The sequence below is a fragment of the Sciurus carolinensis genome, assembly GCF_902686445.1.
Source record: "Sciurus carolinensis chromosome 14 unlocalized genomic scaffold, mSciCar1.2 SUPER_6_x, whole genome shotgun sequence".
Taxonomy (NCBI): Eukaryota; Metazoa; Chordata; class Mammalia; order Rodentia; family Sciuridae; genus Sciurus; species Sciurus carolinensis.
In genome coordinates, this window is record NW_025920104.1 from 7,235,521 (window position 1) to 7,260,083 (window position 24,563).

General features: G+C 32.4%; 1 protein-coding gene across 1 annotated transcript in view; it reads left to right on the forward strand.

The window, feature by feature from the left end:
- The first annotated feature begins 346 nt into the window (after positions 1-346).
- The window catches only part of LOC124973166 (ankyrin repeat, SAM and basic leucine zipper domain-containing protein 1-like), a 39,541-nt gene continuing 15,324 nt past the window's right edge, over positions 347-24,563 (forward strand). Inside the window, exons 1-10 of the mRNA XM_047537276.1 lie at positions 347-529; positions 892-991; positions 3,205-3,327; positions 5,463-5,574; positions 18,378-18,489; positions 19,068-19,202; positions 20,879-21,003; positions 21,823-21,898; positions 23,107-23,163; positions 24,193-24,302. Of these exons, the coding sequence (XP_047393232.1) occupies positions 347-529; positions 892-991; positions 3,205-3,327; positions 5,463-5,574; positions 18,378-18,489; positions 19,068-19,202; positions 20,879-21,003; positions 21,823-21,898; positions 23,107-23,163; positions 24,193-24,302 (1,133 nt within the window). The remainder of the gene's footprint in view (positions 530-891; positions 992-3,204; positions 3,328-5,462; positions 5,575-18,377; positions 18,490-19,067; positions 19,203-20,878; positions 21,004-21,822; positions 21,899-23,106; positions 23,164-24,192; positions 24,303-24,563) is intronic.

Below are 24,563 nucleotides of genomic sequence, written 5' to 3' on the forward strand. Positions count from 1 at the left end.
TACTTTCCCTGGGACACACAGTTAGCAGCAGGACTGGTCACGGGCGATGGGGGGGACAGTGGATGGCCAGGAGAGCCTGGTCTTGGCGGCTCCTGCCATAACCGGGCATTCCTGCCACAAAAAATAGTTCACCAAATACTCTATAAGGAAGGCGGGAGAGTACATGAAAGGATTCCAGTCAGGAGCCTGTCAGCCTGGAAGACACGCCGGGTTGCCATCCCTCAAGCTCTCCCTTAGGTTAGTAGGAGCCGCGGAGAAGTGGGCAAGCACAGATCCACGCGCCTCCACCGAGGCCTAGGTACCAGCGTTCTCAGGCCAGCCTTCCCGCGCCACGGTTTTTGTGCGCATGCGCACTGCGCACAAGCACCACCTACGCGCACTGCGCAGGCGAGGGGAGAGCAGCTGGGCGCACATGGCAGCGGACACTGCAGTGGTCCCACTCCGGGGTGTGGCGGTGGCTGGCGGAGAGGAGAGTAGCGATAGCGAGGATGAAGGCTGGCAGATTGGGTACCTGGACCCGGCCTCCCAGGTAGGACTGGGCTCTTGTGTGTACGGTTTTCGAAGGCAAGGCCCCACCCAGAAGCTTTTTATCTTCTTTAGGTGTTTCCCTTTTCACCAGCGTTTCCAAGTTCGGGGATTTGGACTGAAGCAAACCCCTCGTTTTTCCTTCCGTTCCCCAGATGTGGTTTTCACGGGTGCACTGCTTTGGCTCTCAGGCAGCTCCTCGCTCAGGTTTGGACCTGTCCTTGCCCCTCCTTTTAGGTATGGACACTGCACAAGCTGTGCCTGTGGACCAGACCCTGACTGCCGTGCCCTCATCAGATGCCACTGTTTCCTGACCTGGCAATGGAAACACGATTAACACGGAGTTAACTTTCTGCCTTTCTTTAGAAATTAAAAAGTCCATTGCCTACAGAAGAAAAGAATGAAACGTTTAAGAAGGCATTGACCACTGGAGATACTTCCTTAGTGGAGGAGCTCCTGGATTCTGGTGAGTGTTAAGGTGTAATGTCAACTGAACACAGTCTTCTAAGTTCACAAGCACTCCTTGTTTCAAGAGACTCGTGCTGCTTTTCTAATGAAAACGCAATGGATGTTGATATATCCGTCGTTCTAAATATCTTAGTTGACTTTGAGTTCTGCCTGCCTTAATTTTTTTGCCTTCACATTGCGTGCCATGCTAATTAACTTCCCTCGGTTCTCAAATCATTCAAGAGGGCTATTCAGACTAATCCTACCCCACCCTGAGTTTTCTTCTTCAGCATTTACTTTACTGTAGTTTATATTTCTCAAGAATTGTTTCTAGTTGTATATGTTGTCTTTTTTTTTTTCTGTCCTGTATTTTTGCTTTTGGTGGGATGAGGCCTGACCTTAGATGTTATTAAAAAATGCCTTGAATATTTGTTCCAGCTTTATTGCCTATTCAGTGTAGTTTCTTAGGAAAATTACTTAAACTTTTGGAGCCTCTCTTTGTTTATGTAAAACATCACGATTCTTTCCTGGGTTCCATTTTGCTTTTCTGTTTATTAAATATATTTTTAAATTACCTTCATAAGCAAATGTAAATTGTTCACTGTAATGGTTGAAATTATGCAACAATATAACAGCTATTTACCATCTAGTTAGAGCTACAAAACATTCACACACAAAATAGATGAGATTGTATATAGCAAAATGATTTTCTTCTGTGTTAGAGATGATATATTGTTTGGTAGAAAGTAAAATCTTTTGAAAACAAATTGGATCAGTCTTTGAGTAATAACTCTGCTACTCAATGGCTCTGAAATCTTGACCCAGGTACAAACATTTCTATCCTTCATTTTCCTCCCTTGTAAAATATGGATGCATTTATATAAAAGGGTTGTTGGGGAGAGAGAGAATTGAAATGAGAGAATGTATAAATTAAAGAATGTAGAACATATAAACAATATACAAATGTTTGTTATTATTAGCAAATGAAAAAGATGTTGGACTTGGTGGTCAGGTCGTGGAACTTATGTTTCTACTTGAAGAATGAAATTGAATGAAATTTGAATAAGGAGAAAGAGGCCAGAATAACTAATATGAATGCATGTATAGTGTTAGTAGTGTTGGCTGGGAAAGAATAGGCAGAAACTTGTTTTAGAAAAGAAAATTTGTCCTGGGAATAGTGGGATGAGATTCAATGAAGGTGATGGAGGCTCTTTAAGAATTAGAACTTGATATAATTGATAGCATATATGGGTTTTTGAGTCTTTTGAAAGTCTTTTGTCCTAGTTACTTTCTATCCCTATATCACTCTGAAACTTTTTCCTACACCTGGGTCCTGATATGTCATCTGTGAAGAGAATTCTAGCTCACTACTTATTATTCATTTTTCTAAGGTACAATCTGATAGTCATTTTTGATTTCTTCTTTTTTTCACTCCTTGTCAAAGTAATGTTAAATTCTGATGATACTACCTTTGAATGTCCTTTTGTTATACACACCCCTGCCCCACCCTGCTCATGCCCTCTCTCTCTGTGTTCCTCTGCCCCCTTCTCTCCCTCCCACCTCCCTCTCCTTACCCCCCCCTCTCTTTTTCCCCTGCCCTTAGTTTGATGTTCATAAATTGGTCTCCCTGCATCCTGCCCCATTCTCAGCAGTGATATATCTGTGTTGCCTTTATAATACAGATAGAATGATGTTAATCCCTGGATCACAAAATATAGTTTGTATTTCATAACAGGGCTTTCATAATCTAACCTAAACCTATCTTTTTAGCTTCATGTTTTATCTGGTCACCCATGGGTAAATTTTGTGTTGAAGAGAAAGTTAGGATATCTTAGGGAAATATGTGGTATTTGCAATCTTAGATATGGCCCAAGTGTAATATTCTAATTTAAAAGACATATTCCCTCTCTGAATCCTATCCCAACTCCCCTAAGAGAAAGAAGTGGCATAGAAAATCCTATTATACTATAAACTATTTTATATTTATATTGATAAAGTCAGATCAAGTCTCAGAACATAGGACATATAGTGAAAGTTAAGTTAGCAAGTTCATCAGTCACAATATTACTCTTTTTCTAAGACCATTATTACCAAGGAAACCTCTTATAGAATAAACTATATTTTGTATGTCTCTATGCGTATATATGTTACACACACTGCAGTGAGTGTTTTTATTGTTGTTGTTTTGTACTTGATGGTGGGACTTTTAAAAACTTGTTTTTGTGTTGACAGGCATTAGTGTGCATTCCAACTTTCGATATGGATGGACCCCTCTGATGTATGCTGCTAGCGTTGCCAATGTAGAGATGGTTCGGCTCCTTTTGGACAGAGGTGCTAATGCAAGCTTTGATAAGGGTAAGATGTTTGAGAAAACTTAACTGGTTATGTCTGCTGTGATTCTTTTAATCTCAAACAGCAGTTAGGCAAGGAAAAAAAAGTTAAAGCAGTTTGGAAAATAACCTATTAGTTGAATTGTATAAATAATCTGCACAATCAAATTAGAAGCCTAATTCAAAAAACTCCTTGCACAAAGGTAGATTCTAGATATGTTTTCATTATAGCATATAGTTCTGTACTTGTGACTTCTATAATAGATTTGGCAATTTTTGAAGAAAAAATACGTTGAAAAAATCAAAAGACTGAAATTGTAAACTCAAGTTTGAATTATATCATGCAAAGTTTTTTCAAAAGTAGTTTATTTAATATGTTTATTTCTGTTTTTGTTAGTAAATGATTTCCACTCAATAGTATTTTGAATGTTCTTAAAGAACAAAAGTATATATTTTCAAATCCAGTTTGTTATATTGATTTAGCAAATCACTTTTTTTTTTTTTTTGCAGTCCTGGCAATTAAAGCCAGAGTGCTCTACCACTAAGCTACATTCTCAGTCCTTTATATTGTTTTATTTTGTGACAAAGTGTCACCTAGGTTCCAAGGCTGGCCTCAAACTTGAGATCCTCTTGTCTCAACCTGCAAGTCACTGGGATTATACATATGTGTACCTGGTTTAACTTGTTTTTAATAGGTAGTTGAATTCACTTCATGATTAAGGTATAGGTGTTATTTTAGAGTTAACTTTCACATTCTTTTTTTGTATGTACATTAGGAACTTATAAAACCCTCCCTGGTTTATTTTTTATGTTTTCAAAAACTTCTCTTATTTTCACATTTAAGAAGATTTTTCATTTTGTTGTTTAAGAATGTCATTCAATGAAATCTATATTCAAGAATGGCAATTTTGAAAGGATAGAAAGTATTCTGCTCAAAAACTTCTTTTTCTGCTTCTCCTTGTAATTGGAGGAATACTTACAGTTTTAAAACTCTTCAGACTTTTCTTAGAATGTACACATAAATGTTTTTATGTGCCTTTGATAGTACAAGTCAGGTAAAGAGGGTAGGTATTAATTTCATACTTATAATTTAGATCTAATGAGATATTAAGACATCACTGAACTCAGTTTTTTAGTCACAGAGCTGGGAGTAGAATTTTATGCTCTGTAGTGAACCACTAATATAAACTATGGCTATAGTGATCTTTTGAATATCTGGATTCTTAATTGAGAAATTGCTTTTGCTTTTTTTCTGTCTACCCTCTTCCCCATTGATACCATAGGAACTAAGGGAAGAATAGTTTCAGGGAACAGGGTGAGTTTAGAGAGATTAAGTAGAACAGGACTGAAAAGGAAACAATGAATGTGGCCATTGTATCAGTTTTATTAGGGAGGATATAAGATAGATTTCAAGAGCTGTCAGATGGGTGAGAAGTAAAGAAGTGAAAGCAGAGAGTACAGCTCATTTTCCAATCATAAGTTGAGCAAAGAAAATTTAATGTACCAAAAACTGTTCATATTCAGGCAATGTGGCAGAGTCATGTGCTTCACCACTTCATTGTCTTGAGGAAAGGAAATAGGGGAAGTAAGTTAAGAAGTGCATTTTACATATAATATGAAGAGGAAAGGGATCCATCCCTGATCTCATGTTTTGGTGACTTAATCTTATGAGTGATTTGAGGAGATTTTGTAGAATTCTAGAGTGCAAAAACTATATAGAATATTTTAAAGGTAAGGAAGTCAATTAGATATGTTGGGACTAATGACACATTAATTAACTCAGGATGACTCCTTACTTCCTGGAGAGTGAGCAAGATCAAGGCCTCAAACTCGGTTTCAAAAGTTAATGATGATAAATCTGGCCACCATCAGGGATTGGTTAACAATAGTTCTGTGAACATGATCAGCTCGTGCTTGCTAGCCTTCACCCTACATAAAAGCTGTGTGACTTCCTCAATAAATGAGTTCCTGCTGTGACTGGTCTCACTGACGGGTCTGATTGTCCTCCGCCCAGTCAGTCAGCCCTACCTTTCCTGGTCTGGCCTTGTTGGGGAGTACCCCCTTCCCTTGCTGCTGGTCGAGAAGAGCAAGGGGGCTAAAGACCCCGACATAGATATACTTTCTAAAGTACGAGGATTTTTTCTTGCTTGGTTATTGTAGATAAGCAGACTGTTTTGATGACTGCATGTTCTGCTTGTGGCTCTGAAGAACAGATCTTGAAGTGTGTAGAGCTCCTGCTTTCAAGAAATGCTGATCCAAATGTAACTTGTAGGTAAGAGCCTTACTATTGGTTCAACATGTTGAAGATACTTTTATCATCCTGTTAAACACTTCATACTTTGAATTTTTAAAAATCATAAACAGCATTTGTTTACTTGGCCAAATACTTGATGTATGAAATTAGGTCATAAGTTCCTAGTTCCAATTATATATAAGTACCAAGAGAAGTTGACCTTTCAACTTTTACTTTTAAGAGGAATATTATAGACATTTGAACAGAAAAGGAAAAGAGTACATCAAACAAAGATTTTCTGTGAATACACTCAAAAGAAAATGATGATTGAACTATAGAAGTAAAACCTATTAAGTACTTTCTCTGTGTAACAAGTTTTACACAAATATGAGAACATATTCAAAGGTTTCTATTTGCCGAAGACTTTAGCAATTAATTATACATAGAAAACAAACAACAAATGTATCTTGCATCTGTTGAAATATCTATAATAATAAAAATGAATACTTTATATGTCTTTAGATAATTCCCAGATGAAAAAGATTTTGTTCTAACTGGAATGATTTCAAGGGTGGTCTGTTCTGCTGCCCAGGGGCCATTTGGCAACATCTAAAAGGATTTTTGATTGTCATACCTTTAAGATATTATTAGCATTTAGTGGATTAGGTCAAAGGGGCTGTTTAATCTTCTATAGTGTGTGGGACAGCCCTCCAAAGAATAAGAAACCCAAAATGATGAAGTTGAGAAATCCTGATTTAGTATGAAAAAGGCCAAGACTTATACAGTAGACAATCAATATTTAAACAAATAAAGATTAAAAATAACCAGAAAAAATTCTGTCTACATATTGTTAGCACATCAATTCACAGGAATTTTAATTCTGTCATTTATGATATCCCTAATGAGGTGTAACTTTTGAATCCAGTCGTACCTTAAAATCGGGGCATGTACTTCATGACACTAGCTGAAGTACACTTCCAGATGTGTTGTGATTTTGATTTATACATTTTGAAGTAGCATAAGATAAAATGTGCCTCTCTGGGTTCAATGGAAAATTAGTTTTTATTGATGTACCTCAGTTTTTAAAATTTCTTTTACTACTTCTCCAAGATATTATAGGTAGTCAAGTCTTTACCATCTCACTCATTTACCATCTTCTAAATTCTGAATGTGAAGTTAAGCAAGCCATTAACATAGGTATTAGACTATTTTTCCTCTCAAGAAGTATATGGCATCTTTCAGATACATAGGATATATCTGGAAAAAGATTTCATTTGAATTAAAATAACATGATTAGTATTTCATGATAAAATCTATAAGGCAATCATACTGTGAGGCAATTTTAAAGCTGAAAACCCAAGAAAAGCTAGTGAATTTGAAGCAGCACAAGATTTAGACTGGAATGTAATCAAATAAAATACATAATTTTACAGCATCATTAAAGAAAGCAGTCTGTTTAATTAACAGTTATGAGAAATAACTTCAGAAATAAATTTTCAGCTACTTTGTCTTCTTTAATGTTCAAAGCTTGAAACAATATAGTTACTGAATTGTGTTTTCTTCATAGTCCTGAAAAGAAAATACCTCATGGCAAATAGTGATTTTTAACCTGCATATTTTATGAGAATAGCATTAAGTGAATATACAGTGGGGTAAGGATAACATACATCAGTGTGAAAGGGGAAAAAAATCTCAGGGCTCAAGAATACAGTGAAATTGGGGGAATTATATAGACAAATTATACTATTACTAAGTTTCATGTAAAATGTGCCAAAAGATACATTAGGGAACCACTATTCAGATATCAGGGAGAAAAACACAGCTTTAGATGAATTTCCTTTCATTCTGTTGACATTCCCTTCTGTTGAGCAGCTCTTTTGCTGAGAAAAATAACCTTTCAAGAAAAATAGCACAAGTGAAGAGTTGGTCATACAGCTTGTAGTTTTCATGAAAGCTGCATGGTCACATACTTACTTGTTGCAAAAGACATTGAACACTAACATTTTTTAAACTAAAATGAGACCCATAATCTTTTCTCATAAAATGAAAGTAATAGCAATCTTAGTGGTCAATCTCTAAACTAGGGACTGAAGTTTCAGTTCTGATATGTAAATGTAGCATGCAAGCTACTCATTCTGTGAAAAAAGTTCAAAATTCAGGGTCTTAGTTTGTAGATAAAATCGGGGAAATAAAAGAAAAGGATTTACTTGTGTTTAGAACAAAAGGACAATTCTAGGGGTTTGTAGATTTTACAGTGAAAATGAATTACTTGATTCAAATCACTTGGTTCCATTTGTACTAAAATCCAGTAAATAGAACAATTAGAAAAATTAAAATTAATTAAGAGGAAGCTGTTGAATTTACTATACTTAATTAATTAGAAATCTTTCTGAAATGGTACTGAGAAAATTCTGTAATAGTTTTCAAAATTGTGTATAACTTAAATACATGAAATACATTTTATTCAGTTAGAACAGTTTTGAATAATGCATTTAGTTTTGTAACTCACACCTAATTTGTTATTAAGTTCAATTGAATCAATAATTTGAGTTATTTTATTAATTTCTAGAACTTGTTAAAATGTTGGTATCACTTTATAACTCATTATTCTCTGAAAATATTTTTAAGCTTCAGTTTAAAATTTCTTTAGCTAGACTGGGTGGTACGCATCTGTAATCCCAGCAGCTCAGTAGGCTGAGTCAGGAGGATCACTTCAAAGCCAGCCTCAGCAATGGCAAGGCACTAAGCAACTCAGTGAGACCCTGTCTCTAAATAAAATACAAACTAGGACTGGGATAAGACTCAGCGGTGGAGTTTCCCTTCATTCAATTCCCCAGTAACCCCCCAATTTTTCTTCAATATGATAAACATATCTAGATGGAGCATTTCCAATTTCTGTGAGTTTATTTCTGTTAGTACTGTGTATGATGCAAGTCTTTAGGTTTAAAATCTGAATAGAGGACTAACTATGAGTCCTAGGAGGTTCCATTAGAGAGAATTTTATATATTTTAAAAACATACTTTGAGGAATATGGGTCCATGACTTGTGTAATCTTACAATTGGGATTGTGGTTCTTGGCCATTTTGGAGTATACAACATGAAGAGCTGGGTTATTTCTGATTTATCCTTACCCTGAAGATATAGCCCTTTGAGTCTCAGCTGAATTTGTCTTAAGTATGGCTTATCAAGCCCTCTACCTTGTATAGACCCAGGGCTTTCAGTTTTGTTCCCCATGATATATAGGCCACCAAAATCAGCTGTGGCTCATTTTCCCACCTGAACTGGTACATACTGTCAGGGAAAAAACAAATGTGAATGCACACTTTACATCTCTGTCTTTTTGCTATCTAGATTTTGCTTCCTTGGTATCTTATTTCTACGGTTTTTAAGAAATTGAAATTAGTTTTCATTCAGCTCTTTCATATGCTTTAAAATTTTGGTCTGAATTTTGTTCTAACTTTCTATTACTAGAATACAATTCAGTATTTTGGACATTTTTGAATTATTTATTTGTTTATAATTATTTTATCTATTTCAGCTCTGTTATTTGTTTTCCATGGAGTTTTCTTTTTTCAAATTTTATTTAAAATCTCTTTGGAAATAACATTAATTTAGTATTTCCTGATAGACTTTCTATAATTAGTACATAGGAATCTAGCTTGTTCTTTTCATTGTATTTTCTTTTTATTATTTTCCTTTTTCCTCCTTTGGGACTAATAGTAAAGAGCTGGCAACTCAAAATCTATTTTTAAGTATAACTCTCTAGGACACAAATCATATCTTTTGTTTCTCTTAGATCTTTCTACAGAAGATACTTAGCACAGTATACTGTGTCAAACCAATATGGCAATTTACTGGTTTATTTATTTTGGCTTTAGAATTTTTCCTTGAGGGGTTTTTTTGTTTTTAAATTAAAATTTAGTTGAATACTTTATGTATAACAAGCCCCATGTTAATTGTTTTTAAATATTATCTAAATAATTCTTATAAGTCAGGGGTATAAATTATTTGTACAGAACAGAAACTGTGTGCTCAAATATGTAAGTGCCTTTGAATGTAGCAGAAATGTCATAAGGATATTTATAGTAATTCAATCCAATCAGCATCTGCCAGTAGATAGGAAGTAATTGCACAGAAAAAAGTTTTCACTTAATTTAGCTTTAGGCCTGAATACACAGTGGCCTTGATTAAGTTATTTGGGACTTGGCATTTATGATGTGGTGTGAACTTACTATTTCTTATTTTCTTTTTATATTGATAATGCAATAAAAATGGTATTATAAGTTAAAATCAAGAAGGCTTGTATTAGATTATTGAATACACAACATAGTGTGAAACACGTCATGAATGGAGTTGGCATTCGTCTTGTTAAGAGTAATAATAAGGCTGGAAATATTGTGTGTAATTAACATTTGGTTTTTGTGAGGGTTTTTCTTCTAGCTCACTGAAACCTTTTTGTGTCTTAAAAAATAAAAGATTTCTTTACATTTAGAAGGCAGTTTTTCTAGCATAGGAGTTTGTTATTTTCAGATCGTTCAGTCATGAGATAAGGGGTTTGTAAAACGTTATGACATTTTAATTTCAATAGCTGTTTTATTATCATTGATAAGATAGCACATATTAACTGATGCCCAAGGTTTTGACCTAATAACTGTTTGATTGTTACCTTGTTGAATGTTAATGCCTGTTTTAAGAAACAGAAGATGCCTTGGGAAAAATGTTGCTTGCTTTCTTATAATATAAATTTGGTTGCAAATGTCACTAGAGCAGCTTGGTTTATAGTATTGACTTTCAATACTAACTTATTTTCTTTTTTTATTTGTTTTGATTCATTGTACACAAATGGGGTTTAACTGTTGTTTCTCTGGTTGTACACAAAGTAGAGTCGCACCATTTGTGTAATCATACATGTACATAGGATAATGATATTTGTATCAGTCTGTTATTTTTCCTACCCTCACCCCTATTTTTCCTCTATACAATGCATCCTTCCGCCATTCAAGGAACTCAAAAACTTTACACCAAGAATACAAATAACCCAATCAATAAAAGGACTAAGGAAATGAACAGACACTTCACAGAAGATCTCCAAGAAATCAACAGATATATGAAAAAATGTTCAACATCTCTAGTAATAAGAGAAATGTAAATCAAAACTACCCTAAAAGTCCATCTCACCCCAATGAGATGGCTATTAGAATGGCTATCATCAAGAATACAAGCAACAGTAGGTGTTGGTGAGGATGTGGGGAAAAAGGTACACTCATACGCTGCTGGTAGGGTTGCAAATTAGTGTAACCACTCTGTGGAGATTCCTTAGAAAAATTGGAATGGAACCACCATTTGACCCAGCTGTCCCACTCCTTGACCTATACTCAAAGCACTTAAAATCAGCATACTACAGTGATGCAGCCACATCAATATTCATAGCTGCTCAATTCACAATAGTTAGATTATGGAACTAACTTAGATGCACTACAATTGATTAATGAATAAAGAAACTGTGGTATATATACACAATGGAATATTACTCAGCCATAAAGAAGAATAAAATTATGGCATTTGTAGGTAAATGGATGCAGTTGGAGAATATCATGCTAAGTGAGATAAGCCAATCCCCAAAACCAAGCAGATGATGATACTAACTTGTTTACTAATTGTAGGTAAATATGTGACATCTTTTTTCTGAAAATATGGGCAGAAATATTCATTCAGAAAGTTTTTTAAAATTACTGGAAATCATCATTTATTTTGTGATTTTATTCCTGTCCTTTTTTAAATGTATATAGTCAATACATTTTGTCACAGAATATTAAAATAATATGTAATTCCATTAGTAAAGCATGAGTCTTCCTTAACTAAATAAATTTCTTGAATTTTTTTTTATCTCAGAGATATCTGCTTTAATCAGTTTGGCCAATGTTTCCATTCTTTTATTTTTTAATTACACAAACACACACATGGACAGTTCTTTTCACTCAGAAATGTGTTTGCATCTTTCTTTGTCAGTAGTAGTATTTGCATTCTTGTGTCATATGGTAGTTGGAGTGGTATCTCATGAGTCACACTGTCAAGGTTTGAATTCCAGCTTTCTTATTTACTAGCTCTGTAATTTGAATGAGTTATTCATTTGTTCAGTTTAATTCTTATAATACAGAGATAAAAATATCACTCACTTCATAAAGGTGTTTTGTATTTAAAACAGTACCCAGCAACAGAGTAAGCCTTAAAATATTTGCCTTAACAATGAGGATGATGATATTTCGGAGCATATTCATTTTTTAAGTCTTGTAGAAATTGAAATGCTGAAAATTTTTTACATTTAAAATCTTACAAGTTACATCCAAATAGTCCTCTAAAATTTTTTTCCACTTTACAGTGTAAAACATGTGAGAGAGCATTCATTTTTTGCATCCTTGTCAACATATTAAACTGTGGTTTTTATCAATCTGATAGATAAAATGAGCAGGTGATGGTATAGGGTTGTTCTTTCTCTGTGGGGGATTTGCTGGGGATCAAACCCAGGGACTCAAGTGTACTAGGCAAGCACTATACCAGTGAGATACATCTGTGTTCTGAGCATTTTCATAGTTTTTATTTTCTGATTTTCAGTTTATTAAAATGTATTTCCTTATATTACCAAATTTTATATGTATTTTTATAGATTGTCTATGCTCATCTTTTTATTTACCTCTATTTTCCTTATATGTGGGAACTGATTTTATCTTTGTTAAGCAATTTTATATATTTGTAGTGACAAATCCCTTAGGGTTACTTTGCATATTTCAAGCATAGCATTAACATGGCTATTCACATACTTGGAAATCAACCTGACTCTTTGGAAGCAAAAATGAACAGGACAAAGTTAAGAAAAACTATAGACAAAAAACTCTTGACAACTACTCCTTCAAAACACATCTGCATCATGTCAGTTTAGGACCTGACTTCCTTAACAAGACTCCTAAAGCACAGGAATTAAAATTAAGAATCAGTAAATGAATGGATTCAAACTTAAAAGCTTCTTCTTAGCAAAGGAAACTGAATAGTCTGAAGACAGAACCTACAGAATAGGAGAAAATCTTTACCACATGCACCTCAGAGCACTAATCTCCAGGATATACAAAGAACTCAAAAAACCTAACACCAAAAAAAAAAAAAGAAACAAATAACCCAATCAATAAATGGGCTAAGAAACTGAACAGACACATCACAGACAAAATACAGTCAATCAACAAAAGTATGAAAAAATGTTCATCATCTTCAACAGAGTAATGCAAATCAACACTATTCTAATATTTTATCTCACTCCAGTCCAAAAGGCAATTATCAAGAATACAGGCAATAATAAGTTTTGGCAAGGATGTGGGGAAAAAAGATACATTCATACTGTGCTGGTAGGACTGCAGATTGGGGTACAACCATTATGGAAAGCAGTATGGAGATAACTCAGAAAACTTGGAATAGAACTACAATTTAACCCAGCTATGCAACTCCTCTGTTTATATCCAAAGGACTTAAAATCAGCATACAACAGTGATGTAGCCACATCAGTGTTTATAACAGCTTTATTTACAATAGGTAAACTATGGAACCAAACTAGGTGTCCTTCAACAGATGAATGGATAAAGGAAATGCTGACATATACACAATGAAATATTACTCCGCCTTGAAAAAGAATGAAATTATGGCATTTGCAGACATCTTATAGAATTTTTTATTGTTATGTGTGTGGAAGATCTGTTTATAGTTTGTTTTTTATTTATGCTTTAAAAGAATTTTATGTTGTAATTTTTATCCACTTTTTGAAAAAAAATCTTGTAGAGAGGTATTTCCAATGAACGTATCAGACTCGGAGATGAGAAGTTATCAATTCTTTTAAAATTCTTTTAAATTTCCAAGGAACAAATTACTCTAACACTGTCTAAATAGTCCTAGAACATAAAAAAAAAAACTAGAAGCCTTTCAATTTCTTTTTTTTATAAAACAAACAACACTGATTCTGAAATATAATTTTAAAACTTATCTGCCCCCAAAACTATATACATCAATCTCATTTATGAACATAGACACAAAAATTATAAATACTTAATGAAGTATCAGTATATTTAATGTTATCAGTAAATTAAATTAATAATATACTATGATCAAATAAAATTCATGTCAGCTATGGAAAATTGGTTAAATATTAGGGAAGATATTTCATGAATAGATCAAGGGATTTAGTAATGTTTGATTAGATAACTAGTTCTTTAATTTTATAAACATACATATGAAGTCAGAACTAGTTCTATGCTTAGTGGAAACACACTAGCAGCATTTGTCTTAATGTCAGAACAAGGCAAGGGTACTTATAAGCAGTCTTTGCTTTACCATTGTTTTAGGAAAGACAAAGCACTCTAGAAAAGAAAACAAGATGTAGTTAATAAAAATAATAATGACAGACTCTTTAATTTGTGCCTGGTAGTTTTCTTACTAAAATTATCATTTCATTGTCACAGATTATGGTAGTATCAACAATAATTGTCATATGTAGAAACTGTTGTTTGCACATATGAAGAACCTGAGGTAATGAAACTTAAGAAATGCACCCAGTACTGTTCACCCAGGAAAGGTTGAAAGCTAGATTTGAACCAGGCTGACTGATGTCACAGTTCATAGTCTAAAGCCGAGGTTGGCAGACATCTAGGGTTCTATTGAGACAAAGTTGTGCTCATTCATTTGTGTCTTGTCTGTGCCAACATTCATGCTAAAACAGCAAAATTGGTTGTGGCATGCAAGTCCCAGTGTGTTCCACCAGCCCTGGAAGATAGACTCCCTTGCCTTTACAGGAAGATTTTTCTACCGTCCATTTTATGACATTGAACTCTGTTGCCTCAGATTAAGCCATTAGGCCTTTTTTCAATTAGAAAAGATAGGACAAAATTATTATTTTTAATATCATATTGATTATATACTTGATAAATCAAGAAAATCAACTCAGAAACTGTTGGAAATCAGTATAAAATGAGGGAGATTTTTTATACTAATCTTCAAATTTCATTTGGTTTTCAAATTACAAATACCAGTCTGGGAATACAATGAGATTATAGATCACATTCTGAAGAACAAAAACATATAATGTAGATACAAGTGTACAACAAACATGAATGATTCAAATAAAGGAAAAATTTAAAACTCCACTGAGTGAAACAAAAGATTGAATAAGAAGACATGTCATTTCTTGACTTAGCATTAAAGAAGACATTCTTAAAAATCTACATTAATTTTTAAAATTAAACACATCTTATTCAGAGTGTTAAAGAAATTGTTTTAACTTGATGAATGGTTTAAAAAATTCTAGAAGAAAAATTAATGAAAAAAGACCAGATAAATTTTGGAAAATAAATTTGACTTTTTAAGATGCTAAGCAGAGAACAATATGCTGAAACCTTGCCCTCCCAAAGTAAATTTTAGTTATAAAAACAAAACAGACAATTACCTCTATAATGGAAAAGGAGTAACTGATGAAAGAAACAGATTGGAACTGTGGCAATATATAAAACTACTAATAGGCAAAGTGAAGCCTACGGACTTGAGTCTTCTGTGCTTGGAGGACCTATATAGTAATAGTCTGAAAAGTACATATACAGCAATAAATCACTAAAATCTACATAAGGTAAGCATCATGGAATGAAACAGGAACAATAAACTCTACAAAAGATTCACTTAGACTGGTGAAAATAGAATCTAAAAGAACTTTATTGCTCTGAGTAATAAAAGAGGGATTTGCCTTCACAAAATAACAAACAGGAAGTACAAAACAAGTACAGTGAATTATGAAAACTAGTGTTGACTACTAAAACTAAGTATAATGTGCAAAATTGCAGATGGGACTCAGCTAAAGAGTGGATTAATGAACTAGAAGCTAGATGTGAAGAAAATCGCCTAGAAAATAACACAAAGAGTAATACATGGAAAATATAAAGGAACAGGTAAAAGACATGAAGAATCTTTCCAAGAACTCTAACATCTATCTAATAAGAGTGCCAGAAAAAGAAAATGGAAGTTGTGCTGTATTTGAATCAATAATGGCCAAGAATATTCCCAAACTGAAGACATAAAACCTTAGGGTTAAAAGATTTCCTGTACTCATGGCAAAATTTATACACAAATAGTTAGCATATGTATTTCAATTAAAAATTAAAATAAGCACACATCACACTGAACTCAAAATATAAAGAATAAAGCAAAATTCCTAAGAGTTGCTTACTGAAAAGACAGTTTACCTATAAAGTATTTCTATACAGAAATTTCCATCTAACATATTTCACAATATAGAAGCTATATGTGGAAGAAGGCAAATAGTCTGAGAAATAAACTTGGGATCAGTAATTATGTGTTTATTCATTCTGTCCATTCAAGAGTAGGGGCAAAATAAAGACATTTGTATACACTTGGGAATGTGAAACCTTCATCTTGAGCCGAGGCATGACTCACATTTTGAATGAAATTCTCCTATGTGTTGAAGGATACTAAGAGCACAGAAAGTTAATAATGTTTAATAGAAGCATAGAGTCACCAGATTTTCAAAATGTAGTGGAAAGTAAACCAAAAACTGAAAAGAATTTTGTCAAGTGTACCAGTCATTATGCTTAATGGGAATATAGTGGATTTATCACCTAAGAAACAGACTGAGATTTGGTCTTAAACAAACAAACAAAAAATAGCTAAATCCCATTTATGAGAAATGGTTGAATAAAAAGTGTGTGAACTTCATAACTTTGTAAGTAAATGTAAGCCAAAAGAAAGGGATGTCAATATCAAACAGTACTAGTGTTAAGTGAAGTAAAACAAATAAAGGAAAATTTGTGATAGGATAAAATGAAAATTAATGAGTATACAATAAGCTAAAAATTGTTTATGTTAGGAGCAAGCAGAACCAAATTGCAGTAGTTTTAAAAGAGAATGAGAATTCTTTACATTGAATCTTAAGTAAAAGATGAAAATTAGTGTTGAAAGTATCAGTAGCACAGATAGTTACCATGTTACTTGAGTAGATCAGATAATATAATTTTTTTAAACTTTCCTGAGGAGGTAATAAAATTGCAAATTCATTAAACCAACAAGTAGGAAATACTAGAAGAATTGCTCTTTTTCCTTTCAAAAATGTCATGCAACTTTATTGATGGTTTCACTTAAATAGTATTAAAAAGTCAATAATTTTAGATAAGCTAGACTGGCATAGGATTTTGCTGTTCCGTTTGATAAATTCATCTTTTCTCAGTAGTCAGAAACCAGTGCAACAGTGTTTCCCTGAAAAGGGAACAACTTGGCATTTTCAAAGAGAATTAACTGAAGTGGACAAGAACAAAAGCATGGAAAGCAGCTATGAGTCTCTTGCAATAATACAGGTCAGGGAGAGTGGGTATGGTTTGGACTACTGTCCTGGCTGACAAGGTGAGAAGAGGTGCTCAGCTGCAGATAAATTGTGAAGGTAGGGCTCTTAGGACCTCCTGATGACTTATTTATGGAGTGATAAGGGAAGATCATGAACTAGCCTATGCCTGAGGCTTAGTGAAACAGGAAAGATTTGAGAGGTGCATGTTTGGGCTTTGTGAGGGGAACATGGAATGGAGGAGAGATACCAAGAGGTATCATTTACATGTAGTAAAGATTTAAAATAAGTAGTTGATTCATAATTTTTCTGTTGCATGTACTTTTTGTTTTCTTAAGTTATCCAGAAAATTCTATGTTCACTTTATAAAAATTGTCTATCTTAATAAAACCACTAGGTAGGGGATATTCAAGATAAAGGAGAGAATTTTTAATGTAGCATATAATTTCAATAAGGCAATCAAAATATACTAGGAAATAGGAAAAAAACAGATAAATGTGTGAATTGTTTTGTGTTTTAGACATTGGCATGAAGTTATCAGATTCAGAATATACCTAAAACTAATAAGCCTTATTGAGACACATTTTCATTTATAGGTATTTTAAGTACTATGAATAACCAAGATAAATTCTCTTATATCAACATGCATAGTTCTGAACTTATTTAATTTTTTGTTCTCTAAGTTATTTGTTTCTAAATCAGATATTGGTGATGATTAATGAAGATTGGTCCCAGAATGTCAGACCCCCTTTAAAAATAGACTGTGTTAAATTCAGCCCAAGTAGAACTGATTGAATAATCTAGTGTCCTTTGGAATAGAATTAAGCTGACTAACACCCAGGAGTAAAGGGTCTGAATCGCTAGTTTTGCAAAATGATAAACTAAAGATAAACTATTGTTCTCTCCCAGAAAGAACTTTCCAAACAATGTTAGTCAGAATAAATTCTTTGATCTCTTTCTTGATTAGAGTAAGCCTTCAAGTCAGAATAAAATTATTTTAGTCTAAATAGAATCATAATGTGACACATTAAGAAATAAGAGAAGATTTTAAACTTTACATTTTTCAGCAGTCTACCAAATAAAATGTAATAAGCATTTAGAATTAGCAAATCCAGTGAAGGAGGAGCCTTATTTGCATCATCATCACTATATCCCCTGCATAAGCATAATGCAGTTAACCTGATGATTTCCTAGATGAATGTATAAATTGTTAAAACATTAAAAATCATGGTTTAGTAATTTTTATATATTTCTTAACTAGAGGGTGTTGTGTTCACATTCAGTGCTTCAAGTGTCATCTTATATTTTTGCTGGAAAATTAGATTTAAATCACCTGACTTATTAAATGCTTTTATATCTTTTTGCTTTCAAAACAATACTGATAGTATTGTGCATACTTAAATTCATGAAATTAAGCAGTCATTAATGGCAGCCCTAACCCTAATTCTCCTTTCCTCCTCCTCACAGGAGACTGATGACTCCCATTATGTACGCTGCACGGGATGGCCACCCTCAGGTGGTTGCTCTCCTGGTCGCACATGGAGCAGATGTGAATGCCCAGGACGAGAATGGTTATGCTGTAAGAAATATTCTACAACATTTCTTTTTAATTTTTGCTTTTAACTTTATTATTACCTTTAATCTATGAAAATAGATGTTTGGTTGTTTTTATTACAAAAAGATTTCTAAGAAGTAATAAGTACAGAAAATCTAGGGTATAATCACTGTTTGGTGAAAAGCAGCAACAAATGAATGAAGAAAAAAGTAATCATTTGACTCTTGTAGTCATTATTCATGACAAAAGTTATAATGTGCAAAGAAACCTGGACTCTGAATTTACATAAAGATTGCTTTTTTGTAGAAAACATTTTGGTGACTGGCATATAAATCATTTTGTTCCATAACATTGCTTAACTGTAAAATATTTGATTTTATAAAACAGTGAACATTGCAGTCCGCTTTGCAATTATAGCATGGGAAGTATGTTACATTACAATATGGGAAATACGTTTATATTGTTAAATGAAGAGGTTGCATCATGCTATAAATTAACCATTTTCTCTTTTTTAATGTGCCATTAATACTGTTGAAGACAATTCCTATCTGTCTCATGTGCACTCCTTCTCTTTAAGCAATCCTCTTTTCTTCCCTGTACAGGCTTTAACATGGGCAGCACATCAAGGTCATAAAAATGTAGTTTTGAAGTTGCTTGAACTTGGAGCTAATAAAATGCTACAAACCAAAGATGGAAAGACACCGAGTGAGATTGCAAAAAGAAACAAACATCTTGAGGTATCATCTATATGTTAAACTAATTTTTCTGTGATATGTCATATTATCTTATATAGAACTTTTATGTTATTTTGTTGGAATTCACAAGTGTAATAATAGTTTTTTCAGCTATTAAATGTATAAATATTTTTTCTCCACCTAATATTTTTTGAGTAATTTTTCATCTGCTAAATCAAAGACATTTATAGTATGATAAGTTATGTAAAAGGATAACAGTCTTATTATGTTGCCAATAATGAAAATAGAGTACACTATATTATAAACTGGTTTAGGTTTTTAAAAATTAACTTATGTATTGAACAGTAAAGTGTCAACATTTGAAGACGTACTTAAAACCTTGGTGTATAATTTTAAGTTTTAGATGTTAGACAATTTAAAAGTTAAATCCTTTAAGCAACATTTATTCCTATGTTATGACAAGGTGTGTGGTAAAGTGAAAACATACTTGGGTATATGATCTGATGTCATTCAGATTTTAAAGCTGAATGATAAATATTTGCCATATATCAAATTATTTTATGAATACAACCTTTCGGTGTGAATACTAAACTTTTAGTCAGTGACATGTACTTTCTAAGCATGAGTCAAGTACAATACCATTGTAAAATTATTAAGTACAAGAGTTCATAACACTGAGGTTCTGAATTTTAAAGTTTGTGAAATTCCACAAACTCTATCATACAAGTGTCAGACCATGCCACCTATACTGCACATAAAATAACTCCACTAAATTTTGAGCAGTCTAATAAACATGATATCATTTTCCAAATAATATGTACATTTCCAAAATTATTCTAGAATAGAGACTAATCACTAAAGTCTTGTAAAATTTCAAAAAGAAATCTGGGCGTGATGGTGCATGCCTATAATCCCAGCAGCTCCAGAGGCTGAGGCAGGAGAATCTCCAGTTGAAAGCCAGCCCCAAGAGATTAGCAAGGAACTTAGGAATTCAGAGAGACCTTGTCTCTAAATAAAATATAAAAAAATACTGGGGATGTGGCTCAGTGGTTAAGCACCCAAGGGTTCAATCCCTAGAATAACAAAAAACATTTTTTTGCATTATTTCTTCTAATCTTTGAAAATTTGGAAACTAAAAATTAGTTTACTACATTATTAAATTTTGGGTAGATGACACTGAATTTGATATAATAAATTTATGATCAAAGGTTATATTGAATCATAAATCATTTCTTATAATGAAATTTGATGTTATATTTTGAATGATTACATGACATAGCCTTGACTTTGTAAGAAGTTAGATTGTAAAACTAACAAATTTTACCATATTGCATTGAGGTATATAGTTGAGTTTAAGTAAGTTTATTTCTTCCTTCTCTCTTACCAGTGTATTTCAGTTACTACCTTAAACTTGATATTTCTGAGTCATTTATCAAAATGGCATTTTAGTTTTGTATCATATATTACTAAAAATGCTACTCTGTCTAATTTTGCTCTTTTGAATTAGTTATACTCTTCTGCTTGTTTTATGTCAAGGAAGAATTTACTTGAGTTTGTAAAAGTCATTCTCAGGGTGACAGGTCATGAAAGTTCTGTCCCTTATACCTTGCTAAAATTTTATTTTCCAGTTGAAAAATAATCATATGTTATTTTTTTAAATGCACTTAACAGCATATAAAAATATTAACTATATTTAGCTAATTTCTGAAACTTTTCAGATCTTCAACTTTCTTTCTTTGACTTTAAATCCATTGGAAGGAAAGCTTCAAGAGCTACCTAAAGAAGAGGCTATTTATAAACAATTGACAGCAGATTCTGATATAGGAAAAGATCACATATTTGGGTAACATATTTTAGTTCAAAAGAATTCCTGTAAATAAGTTAAAAATGCATGCTTTTACTACTTATTCTAAATATAATGATGTATTTAAGATATATGATATTTTATATTTTGACAAGCATTTTTAAATATCACTTAGAAATGTCTGGGTTTTAGGTGCATTGGTGTCCATAATTTTAGAGAGTTTTATTTATTTGTACCAATATTAATCATAACAACTTTGACTTTAAATGTAAACTTAGCAAAATATCAGTAAAATGTATTTTAAGGGATTCAGCATCTGCATTAGTATTCAAACTGTATTATCCCTTGCTTTCTGAGTATTTTATGCACCTTACTTATTGTTTAAGCTAAAACTATTTTTTCTGAACACTATTGTTCAGGATATAATTATAAACCATTCTCTACCCCATATAAAGTTGTTCATTAATTCTTACTTATCACAATTAAAGAGATTTTACATGCAGATATTTTACAAGGAATTTATGTTAATGAATATTTTCATTCTTAGAAAAGATGAGCTACACTTTGCCATCATCCATTTCCTCTTATATCATTGCTTAGGAAAGCCTGCTTTGAGTTGAGAGGATCGCTCAGTGGTTTCCTTAGCATTTACAAAGTCCTGGATTCAGTTCCAACCCAGGTGGATGAGAAAAGAATTTACACTTGATACAGCATCAAATCTGGAGTGTACATTTATAAATATATTCTATATGAATTCATTCTTACTATTATTATTTTTTCTTCGAAATATAAGTATATATTCACTCTTTGTACATTGATAGTCTGTCCTGAAATTGACATTGCTATAAATATGTATAGTTCATACACAGCATTTGGAGATCTGGAAATATTTTTACATGGTCTTGGACTGGAACATATGACAGACTTACTAAAGGTGAGATTTATATATGTTTATTTGTTGGTTAACATAACATTAAATTTTAATTCATAAAGATGCCTATGAATGAATGCTGTACCTTTTCTGCATAATTTGTAATACATCCCCTCTGAAACTTGTAATAAATATCCCCAAATTTTATTATTATATTTACATAAAATATAAACTATTTGAATTTAACTTTTGCCAACAATCCAATGCCTCAGTAAATAAAACCATTTTTGTTTATGCAGTTGCTGCTCTTATTGTATAGAATTGTATATTCTTGTATATAGAATTGTATATAGAATTGTATATTCTTGTATATACAAGAATTGAATTCTTGTATAGAAGCATGGTTTTAAACCAAACAAACTTCAGATTCTTCTTCTGATTTTTGACCAAAATATGTTACTTAAATGTTTTTTTCCCTTAAAGAAAATAATACCTAATGTAAGGTTGTCTTGAATATTAAATTAGACCCATATGCCAAGCATTACCTAGGTACTTTAAGCATACATTGTGGATTTGAGTAGACGAGAATTATGAGGATACTGAAGCAATGCATTAGTACTTAAAACAGATCCCCCTTAGGAGTATGCACATTTGGTTCAGGTGTTTTAGAGTTGGGTTTTTTGGTGGTGGCACCAGGGATTGAACTCAGGGACACTCAACCACTGAGCCACATCCCCAGCACTATTTTGTATTTTATTTACAGACAGGGTCTCACTGAGTTGCTTAATAGCACCTCACTTTTGCTGAGGTTGGCTTTGAACTCTTCCTGCCTTAGTGTCCTAAGCTGCTGGGATTAGAGGCATATGCCACCATGCCCAGCTAGAGTTGGGTTTTGTACAGTTTGGAAACTATTAAAAATTTTGAAACTATTTTTCTATTTTCTATTATATTCAGCATAAATATAATTTCTATTCAATTTTATAGAAATGTTATATTCAGTTTTATAGAAATGTTTTCATGTCATGTAAGCAAAATTGTAAAGTAATTTGAAAGTAATCATGTTATTTGAATCTGGAAATCTAGCTATATATACTTTTTGAGGTCAGTATATATTATCTATTCAGTAGTGTAGTTCTCTAGCTACATCTCTATCCCCTCTAGAAAGTTGGAAATTGTTAAGCAGTTCACTATCTTATGTATACTTAACTATTTCCCTTTGTACTATTTATATTGAAAGGTAATAGGTTTTTTTTTTTTAACATTTTCTACAGGAAAGGGATATAACTTTAAGACACCTTTTGACCATGAAAAAAGATGAATTTGTAAAGGTTAGTATCATTTTCAAAAACTCTAGCTGTACTAGTTTTTTTTAAATTGTACCTCCTTTTATTTTCTATTTCAGTAATCCTAGGGTTACAAACTGATTGATATTTTATTAGGTTCTTGATTAAATATGATTATGAAAAACTAAAAAATCTGATTATAGTATTAAGTTACTTTAAAAGCATTTAAAAACAAAGTTGTGTTTTTTTTCCTTAGGGTGGTCATGATATCTCAGTTAAAACCAGTACTTCATTTCTAAATGTGAAATAGATTTGCAAAACAGACTTCTTAGAAATAAGAGGTGTTGTTTTAAATGTATGTGGATATAGGTATGTGTCTTAGAAATAGTACCACTATTTTTATTTTCTCAAAACTATCAAGATATTATTTTGTTCACATTTGAATACACAACTAATGGAATCCAAATCATATAGAACCACAAGGATGGGATCCTAATTAGGATAAGTTATGCTCCATGTATGTACAGTATGTCAAAATATAGTCTACTGTCATGTATATCTAAAAAAAAAATAAAAAGTCATGATTTTGACATCTAATATTATTAACAATTAAAAAGTAGTGTGAGAAATATTAGGGATATTTTGATAAATAGGCTATGTAAAAAAGCAATGAACTTTGTTACCTGAATACATTAGAAACTTGAAATTATTGTAACCACTAATTTTGATTGAAACCTGAAATTATTATTAGAATCACTAATTTTGATCATTACAAAAATCAAAATAAGCATACTATATCAACTTGTACTCTGTTGTTTTGACTATTATGTATTAAAATCTAGTAATTGGGTTTGAGAGTCTATCACAATTATTATATATTGCAAAAATATTTCAGTAGTGTAAATAGCTTCATCAGTCACACTTATAAACAAACCATATATTTTATTATATTATTTTCTAATATGTCTGTTTTTCAAGATGCAGATTTCAGCAGAAAATCTCTTTAATGATTTTGAAAATTAAATTATTCAGGTATAATTATCTTAACTACACCTTAAAATTATTTCTACTTAGTTTGGGATTAACAATAAAGATCAGCAGAAAATTCTGGCTGCTGTTAAAGAACTGGAGGTAGAAGAGATAAATTTTGGAGAGTTACCTGAAGTGGCAAAGTTGGAAGTGAGGTAAAGTTAACTTATCAATTTATATTAATATTATGTAGAATCAACTCTTCTTGTTTAGTTTAATTTTGATAATGTCTGAGTCATTTGATTTTATAACATTATTTTCTCAAGGAAAGATATTTTGAAATATTCTCTGTTCAGAAATCAAATACCCTTTGTAAAGTCAATTTTTATAGATATTTTACTAAGAAGCAAACCAGTGCACCATCTTAACTCACGTTGAAACATTAGTGCTTTATTTTTTATTGCATCTTGTTAAAT